General features: G+C 29.9%; 1 protein-coding gene across 1 annotated transcript in view; it reads right to left on the bottom strand.

Moving 5' to 3' along the window:
• The window catches only part of LOC145252542 (cAMP-dependent protein kinase type II-beta regulatory subunit-like), a 124,507-nt gene extending 115,360 nt beyond the window's left edge, over positions 1–9,147 (bottom strand). Inside the window, exons 1-2 of the mRNA XM_080112091.1 lie at positions 9,126–9,147; positions 2,486–2,521 (exon numbers count right to left, since the gene is read on the bottom strand). Coding sequence (XP_079968217.1) covers positions 2,486–2,510 — 25 coding nt within the window. The 5' untranslated portion in view covers positions 2,511–2,521; positions 9,126–9,147. The remainder of the gene's footprint in view (positions 1–2,485; positions 2,522–9,125) is intronic.
• Positions 9,148–10,000: the final 853 nt, after the last annotated feature.

Here is a 10,000-nt window from a genome sequence, read left to right as displayed (position 1 = left end):
ATATATATATATATATATATATAATAAAATATATATATATATATATATAATAAAATATATATATATATATATATAATAAAATATATATATATATATATATATATATATAATAAAATATATATATATATATATATATAATAAAATATATATATATATATATAATAAAATATATATATATATATATAATAAAATATATATATATATATATATAATAAAATATATATATATATATATATATATAATAAAATATATATATATATATAATAAAATATATATATATATATATATATATATATATATATATATAATAAAATATATATATGTATATATATATATATATAATAAAATATATATATATATATATATATATATAATAAAATATATATATATATATATATATATAATAAAATATATATATATATATATATATATATAATAAAATATATATATATATATATATATATATATAATAAAATATATATATATATATATATATATAATAAAATATATATATATATATATATATATAATAAAATATATATATATATATATATATATATATAATAAAATATATATATATATATATATATATATATAATAAAATATATATATATATATATAATAAAATATATATATATATATATATATATATAATAAAATATATATATATATATATATATATAATAAAATATATATATATATATAATAAAATATATATATATATATATATATATAATAAAATATATATATATATATATATATATATAATAAAATATATATATATATATATATATATATAATAAAATATATATATATATATATATATATATATATAATAAAATATATATATATATATATATATATATATAATAAAATATATATATATATATATATATATATATAATAAAATATATATATATATATATATATATATATAATAAAATATATATATATATATATATATATATATATATATATATATATATAATAAAATATATATATATATATATATATATATATATATATATATATATATAATAATGTCGCTTTTAGGCCGTACGCGAAACTAAAATATATCTTCTTGGTCTTTTGACTAGGACCCAAGGGCAATATCTGTTTTCTCTAAAGATGGTATAATGATATCATGGGGGTTCCATTCGCACCAGGCGTCCATACAATGGAAATATGCCACAGACTCCTATAAGGATAATGGAGATAAACCAGATATATTCTGACACTACATTAACCACATTACTTAGCTGAATACTTTTACAATTTTAACAAAATGGCTACAATAATATCGTGCGGTCTCCATTTATGCTGAGCGTCCACAGAATGGCCAGTAGTAATATATTACATATGAAAAATGTCGCTGTGGAATTTCTGCAGGTCCGGCTAGTAATAATATGGACTAGTGGGATCTGTGGAAACTCCACAGCGGACTTTTCATATGTAATATATTGATGTTGGCATTCTGTGGCTGCTCAGCATAAATGGAGACGCCCGGATATTATTGTGGTTCTTTTGTTAAAACTGCAAAAGCATTTATTTAAGCGTAAAATAGGCGCAAATATGATATTTTAATTTATGCAGATTTCGTATATATTATTAGAGAGTCAGTTTTCTATCGATTCTTATATGTTATACTAGCCTGGGTTCCCGGCGTTGCCCGGGTGTTTGGAGGTGTGTATTGAGTAAAAAAAAAAAAAGTGGTAGTAGGCAGCCAGGCTCGAACCCATACCGCAAAGGAGGAAAAGAATGTAAAAAAGAAAAGTGACATGTTTGCTGTTGCGTCCACCGCCAAACTGAAAGTGACGTAGGTTTAAATTAAGGCTAGTCAATCGAAAAGAGGGGATGACTTTCGAAAATATCGGCGAAAAAAGCGACCACTCCCTGTAGAAAAGTGCCCAATCGAGGGTGAATAAATTAATATATTTAGCCAATTTTTTCGATATTTGTCATCCGAATGGACGAGCTTCAAAACAATACCAATCTCGTGCAAATCAGTCGCCTCTGTCGAAAGTTTTAGGTATACATACATTTAAACAGACAGGTGAGATTTATATTACAGAAGGTTGTGATTTCATACATACATTGTGTAATACCCGTCCTAGGGAAGGTAAAATATTATTTTGCTCAAGATGGCAAATGATACATAGACATAAAAAAAATTAATCTATCCTAAGAATAACAGGTATGTTCAAAATCAACTTCATTTTTCTCATTGTCTTATACGGTCCCTAGCAATGCCGGGTGGCCTTGCTAGTATATAGATATTATTCCATGCATGAGAAGATGAAATATTGGAGATGCAAGATGTTAGAAACGATCCATCTTGATATCTAGTTTGATCAGTGATTGGCTGATGGCCTTTCAACAATTATTGCAGTTTTTCCAATCAAGTCAAGAAGATCTGTTCGCATGCAACAAAATTTGTAAAACAAGATACAAAAGCGATTTTGGCAAACAATAATGATGGTCTTACCTGATTTTCTCCTCAGAAAACTCATCTTTCTGGCTTCTGCAAAGCAATTGAAAATTTATCATTAGATGCGATTTAGAATGTTGCTTTACGTTTGATTAAAAAATGAAAACTATTGAAAAGGTCAACAACAACAACAACAACAAAAAACATTCAACAAATTTTTAGAAGTGGGCCAAGAAAACGCTGAAAATTAATGAGCAATTTTGAAAGCCAGAGTAATTGTTGCTCCTCCATCTTTATGATACAACTACGGATTTTGTTTTAAATTCTTGATTCCGGTACAATTACCAATTCCGATTCTTTTCTTTTTAAATCTCTAAATATACATAGCTATAGGTTTTCTTTTTATATTACACTAGCGGGGGTATCCGGTGTTGCCCGGGCGTTTGTGTGTGTGTGTGTGTGAGGGGGGAAAAAGTGGTAGTAAGGCAGGCAGGCTCGAACTCGAACAGCGAAGGCGGAAAAGAACGTGAAAAAAAAAGAAAAAAAAAGTGTTAGTAGGCAGGTAGGCTCGAACCTGAAGCCTTGACGCGAAGGCAGAAAAGAAAGTGAAAGAAGACGTGAGATTTTACTGCTGCGTTATGACGCGAGAGGAAGTGAAATGCGTTTAAATTTAGCAATGAAAAAGTTGATGTGCAGAAAGTGAAAGTTAAGTGAATGAGTTCACGCAGGCACAAAAATAATATCATGCTATTAGCCAGTTAAACTTTTAGATTTCTGCCCGCCATATTTGTTTCCCCACGATGTTGAGGAATACCAGCTCCCCACAAAAAGGGAGTGCCCAAATGAACAGCAATTGTCTGTTATGAGGGGTCCCCCCCCCACACGAAAGCCAGGAAGCTGCCTTTGCTTTCAATTAGTTTTGCTTTTATATGAAAAACACAAACAAACACGCGAGAGGATGGAATAGCATGAATTTTATAAAAGTCGCTCAAATAAAAGATAGAGACGCCCTTCGTTCGCAAATCGTAGATATTATAATCTAGGGAGTATATAAAAAGTTCTAAAAAATAGCCCCCCCCCCTCCCTGAGAAACCCGGTGAAAAAACCTTTGCTGGACATACAAAAACGCGCGCAGCCATTTTGCTTTTTATATATATAGATTAAAAAAAAAAACGTAATATGTTCATATATTTTTGCACATTTAAGTTTTACTGGTAGGTTAAAATCAATAAATATATTTTTCATGTTATTATTAGTATCAACAAAGTAAAAATTTTGTTTTAAACGAAAATCATATATATATATATATATATATATATATATAAAAAAAAGAGTCACTTTGGAATCGGAAAATAGGCACAAATCTGTCCAATTCCAATATTTTTAAAAGTGGGCAAGAAAATGCTGAAAAAATAATGAAGAAATTTTAAAGACTAATTGTTACTCCTCCATCTTTACTTCTCCATCTTGAGTCGCATATCTTTACTAATACATATTAATGATGGGACCATTCCAATATCCCCCCCCCCATTTTGATACAATTGCCGATTCAGTTCTTACTTCCTGATTCCGATACAATTACTGATTCTGATTCTTTTTAAATCTCTACATATACATAGTTACAGGCTTTCTTTTTCAGATTACATTAAAAAAAACAAACGAAAAAGACAACGCATTTAATATGTGCATACATTTTCGCAAATGCAAAATTCAACTACATTTAAGTTTTACTATTAGTTTAAAATCAATAAATATATTTTTCATTTTATTATTAATACCAGCAAAGTGAAAATTTTGATTAAAAAAAAAAACAGAAAAAAAAAAAAAACAATTAAAAGAATCGTTTTGGAATCGGAAAAATTTGTGCCTGTTTTCTGATTCCAAAATAATACTTTTAATTGCACCGATTCCAGTATCCTTAAAAGTTCTGATTTTTCTGATTCTCATTAATAATCCCAGCACTAATATATATATATATATATATATATATATATATATATATATATGTATATATATAACGTAAGTATGGCGTTTGCTAATGAACAAATGATCGTGACAATTTCTTATGGACATATGCTACCTTCCCTCCAAGAAAGAGAAAATGCTTCGGAGAATGGTCTCATGACAACAGAACAGATACTACACTATTTTCCTCCTATGAAAGGTGGTAATGCCTGGGAAGCTGGTATGATGACAACAGAATATGTACTATACTACCTTCCTACCCATTGAACTGAGCATTAGTCTGAAATAGTATAGATAGCACAATAGAAGTAATAGTAGAGTTTCGGCTCCAGAAAGACAGATACCAAATCTCCATTAGTAACAGATTTGAAAAATAGTTTAATTTTTTTTTAAATATATCATAATTTTTTTTTTAACGCAGGAATCACCACTTATCAAGGCCCGGAGTCCATTCGAGGATAAGGGTTAATAGGTATACATTAGTCAATGTGATTATAGTGTAGTAAACATAAGTAGTGGGAATTTTGTAAATTGGATTACTTAAGGGGACGGTTCATCAAGAATTTGTTTACGTTGGACTTGAAAACAATCAGATTGTAGTCAGCTGGAAAGCAGGCAATCGGTAGAGAGTTCCACAGGCGTGCAGTTCTAAGAAAGAAGCTTTCTTCATAGAATCTACATTTAGGTTTAAGCATAGATAAAGAGTGTGGGAAATTATTGATAGTGGTTTTGGCTAGACGAGTGTTTTTCGTGAAAGTTTGGTGAGAGGGGACTATAGATTGAAGCTCAAACGAGCACTTGCGATGAAAATAATGATAAATCAGAAACAGGCTCGCAACATCTCTTCTGTGGGAAAGAGGTTGCAGGGAAGAGAAAAGAGCATCCCCCACTAAGCTACGAAATCAAAAACAAAAAAAAAAAATTAAAATAATGGTTAAACTAATTTTGTCTTTCACATTAAAAACAATGTAATATTTAATATAATATAACCTTTGTATTAATAAATAAATCTTTTAATGGGAGGAGCAAAAAATAAATAATAACATGTTCATTTTTTTTTAAAACCAACATGCAATTATCAGGAATTTTCATAGGATGTCCTACTGGCTTAGCAAGATGAGTGCAGCCTCAAAGCGTATGCACAAATAGTGGCGATAGTGGGGCACTTGTAACGCCAAGTCAGTTCACAATAATCTCAAACCCAAACCTGTTGAGGAAGTCACATATGACGGAAGGAGGTTAGAGGTTACTTCACGGCGATCAGTTAAAATTGTTTCTCGCTAGATTCAGCCACGCTGATGGGGTCCCGATCTCGAATATATATATATATATATATATATATATATATATATATATATAAAATAGAATAAAAATTACAATTAAATTTACCAAAATGATCCAAGATGGTAAAATTAAAGTATATTATAAATATTAAAGAATTAATATTTATAAAGTTATCTCAGCCAGATGTAAAAGCTCGATAAAACCAAATAGGAGATAGAGCTTATTTTAACATGTTTTATTAACTGTTTGCTTGTATATATATATATATATAAGTAGTAGTGTGCGTGTGTGTATATAGCCTATACCACTTGACGATGATCACTAAACCTGGCATGATGATGGTCCTCCACCTAGGGATGGTGCAGACCATTTTTCAAGGTTATGTTCAAAGGTCAAGGTCATAGCCTATGTATAAATACTTTGCTACAGCCCACATCTGACTGATCATGACCTAACCTGACATGATGTTCTCCGACCTAGGGATAGTGCATACCATTTTTCAAGGTCAACGGTTAAGGTCATATTTGATGTGACTTTTCATAAACTCCCCCACTTAGAGATGGTGCACACCAAGTTGGCGTTCGCCACCATCCTGAGGGCTGCCACGATGGTGCCAGCCAACTTTTTTGTGGATTTGAATCAAATCACCCTCCTCCACATCCATTTCCTCAACCAATCTTGATAAAATTTGGCATGATAGTGGACAAAATTTATTGCACGGTATCTCTTAACTTAGACCTTCGAAAATAATCGCTGCCCAAAACAATGTGTGGAAAAAAAAAAAACTATTTAGAGGATAAAGTAGATTACCCGGTGATAGCGTAAGCTCCGAGGGGTTGCAAAGGATGCCCTATGCGACCCCCCTACTGGGTCGAGTAACAAGTATTGTAGTACGGCGACCAGCGAGTAACTAAGTTGTGCCAACCGTTCACCAGTAAGTCATTAACAGAACTGGTACTAGTCAGAGACACAATTCTTTTATAACAGAAGAATTGTGCCTCCCCCTACTCCTCCAAGTCTATAAGAGACTCGTCCTCTCAACCACTCAGATTAGAATTCCGCCCTCGAGGCCGGCGCCACCAAGTAAGCAATCTTCTTTTTTTATTTTTATTTTTATTTTTATTTTCTCACAAATGTAACTGATCTTTAAAGATTCGTTTTTCTAGAGATGCATATAATTATTTTGAATTTAAATTTAACACAATACTTTCTCCTTTCAAGTACACACTAAAGATGCTACAAAAAACAAAAGAGAATACAACAAAGTCATACTTGAAGCACGGGTATCTTTGCTAGTATATATATAATTATAAACAATTATTTTCATGCCTACAGACGTTAGTCTTTCATGCTTATGTAACCATCAGTGCAAGAGATGACAATGTTGGTCAAAGGATTTGAACCCCACAACAAAGCCACCTTTAGGTCCATTGGCAAGGAACATACTCCAGGGCCACCATTCACCGCCACAAAATTACAGGAAATTTAAGCATTAACGAAGGTTAACATTTAATACAGAGTTATTAAGTTACAGGAAGTTATGATCTGACTGGCCGACCGTTTCAATTTCCCCAGACAGTGCTCAATTTCACAAATCTTTTTTTATTTCTTATATATATATATATATATATATATATATATATATATACACTATTATATAAAAGTCACTTTGTGACTCATTAGTTCCGTAACGGCTTAGCCTATGTCTTGCAAATTTCACACAATTTATTATATTATATAGATTTGTTTCGTTAGCAATTTTTAACAAACAGTAAAAATATGCTATCACTGTATTTTTCAATGTAGCAATCACTTCAGACAATTCTATGGAGAAAAAAACATATTCAAACAAAACCTTTACATGTCACAAACAGTCAAATTCATACCTCTGATGTCGAGTGTGTATTCCGTTGTTAGCCATTTCTTTATTTCTTTATCACCTTCAGCCGTACTTTCGTATTTATAATTATTCCTTTTATTCATTTTATTTAGTATAGTTTACCTCTTTAAATTTATTTTCTCTATTTCTTAATTATAATATATTATTTCTAATTTAAATTATTCTATTTTTTCTTTTATGAATTACAATATAATTAGAATGTGTTTTGCACTTGTTTGTCTGTCAATACTGAAACAGCCGTACTTTCGTATTTATAATAATTCCTATTTTTTTAAATTTTATTTCATTTGGCCCCTAAAATTAATTATTTTATTTTTACATTTCTCATGTATGTTAATCAAGAATTATATATAAAAAAAACACGTATCCAATACACGAGTCGCAAAGTGACAAATGAAGAAAATATTTATATAAATATAATTAAATCTCCTTTCCAAAAAAGCCGATTGAAAAAAATTTCTTTTTCAAAAAATAATTGGAAAAATCTTAAAAAGAAACAAACAAAAAACAATACAAAAAAAAAAAAAACAAAAAAAAAAACGGGGACGATTTTTCATCATATATTTTGGTTAAATAAATTCTAAAATTTTATATCATAAAAGGTGTATAAAGTCTATTTTTTATGTTTGCAAAAGTTTGTTAAAAAGATCAAATAATGTTTGTAATGCAAGTGAAAAAAAACAAAACAAACTATCTCGTTTATTTTTAATTAAAAATAAAACTAACATTGACGTTTGACTTAAAACATTGCCAGGGACGATTTTTTCCCATACACCGCCATATTCACAGTTTCGCAGAAGGGTTTGTATTACTGCACACAGATTCAAAAAAGTTGTAAAAAAACAAATATATAACAAATAAATGTTATCAAAGGCAAGATAAGTTACTTTTCTACCTAACTGGATATGTTTTTAGTGTTTTTATTTTAGATAACATGTTTATTCAGCTCGAAAAACATACAGTGTTTACCGATACATTGGAAAGTTAAAGATGGCGCCAGACTTTCTCTTTGACACGGTAAGTTTGGGAAAAAGAGTTAAAAATAAAAAGCTAGACAAAATACTGTTAGAACCTCGCTCAATATATGTTACCGTGACATAGGCTGACATAGATTCGGTGGGGTTTTAACAGTATTTTGTCTAGTTTTTTATTTTTAACTCCTTTTCCCAAACTTACCGTATTGAATAGAGAGAGAGAGAGAGAGAGAGAGAGAGAGAGAGAGAGCGAGAGAGAGAGAGAGAGCGAGAGAGTCGGGCGCCATTTTAAATTTTCCAATACATTGGTAAACACTGTATGTTTTTCGATCTGAATAAACATTTTGCATTAAATAAAAACGCAAAAAAACATATCCAGTTAGGTAGAAAAGTAACTTATCTTGCCTTTGATAACATTTATTTGTGATATATTTGTTTTTTGACAACTTTTTTGAATCTATGTATACAGGAACACAAATCCAAAATAAACTTTGCTCTTTAGACTCCAGGTCTAATTCTCTCTAATATATATATATATATATAGAGAGAGTTTAAATGTAATTTATAATATTACCTGGTTTGTCTGATATCAATAGCCCGTCGGTTATGCTTGTTTAACGCGGCATTCTGATCTCGAAGCATGCAGAATTAAATTTATTATATTTAAAATCAAATGATTTTAGTGTATGCAAAAAAAAAAAAAAAAAATTAAAACATTCTTTTTCATAAACTATCTTTGTCATCAGACATACTTCATGATTATTATCTAGAAGTAAAATAAGTTTATTTGTAAAAAAAAAAAAAAAAATACAAGAAAAAATAAAAAGGAAAAGAAAAAAAATGGATGACATCATAAAAGATGACCAATTACTGCCAAATAATAAAAGTCCGACGTTATAAAGTGTGAATAGTAGTTGCCGAACGCTGTGAACGTGTATGTTCCTATTTACAATGCCTCCCCACGGGACAGAGTTAGACACCAGGGTCGTTTTTTTTAATGTGGAGAAGAAAAGGAACAAAAATAAAAATTGTCTCAGTCGTGAAGGATTTCTCAAGCAGCAGTTGGCTATTGCTGTTATCTTATATATAAACGACAGTTGTCTGTGTGTAGGTGTGTTTGTATATTCAGCTAAAAGTAAAAACTACAAAACAAACACCCAAAAAGTGTGGAACCCTTTATTTACTTCACGGTGTAGCATGCTCTTGTTCCGTCAGCCTGCAATTGTATTTTTCGGTCGTCTATACTGAGAATTAAACCATCAGCCTTCAGGAGAATGTCACCTTTACAATTTGTTTCTCCAAGTACTCTGACCACTACGTCACAGGTCTTTGCGGACAATTCCAGTATCAATTTCAGAAGCCTATTTTTATTTCTAATATCACTATTTATTACTAATTATTATTACTATATATACAAGGTGACCCCCCCCCCCCCCGCAAAAAAAAGCT

Source organism: Euprymna scolopes, chromosome 29 (assembly GCF_053919585.1).
Source record: "Euprymna scolopes isolate OS-2025 chromosome 29, ASM5391958v1, whole genome shotgun sequence".
Taxonomy (NCBI): Eukaryota; Metazoa; Mollusca; class Cephalopoda; order Sepiida; family Sepiolidae; genus Euprymna; species Euprymna scolopes.
Note: the sequence above shows the minus strand (reverse complement) of the source record. Positions and strands in the feature narration are given on the sequence as shown.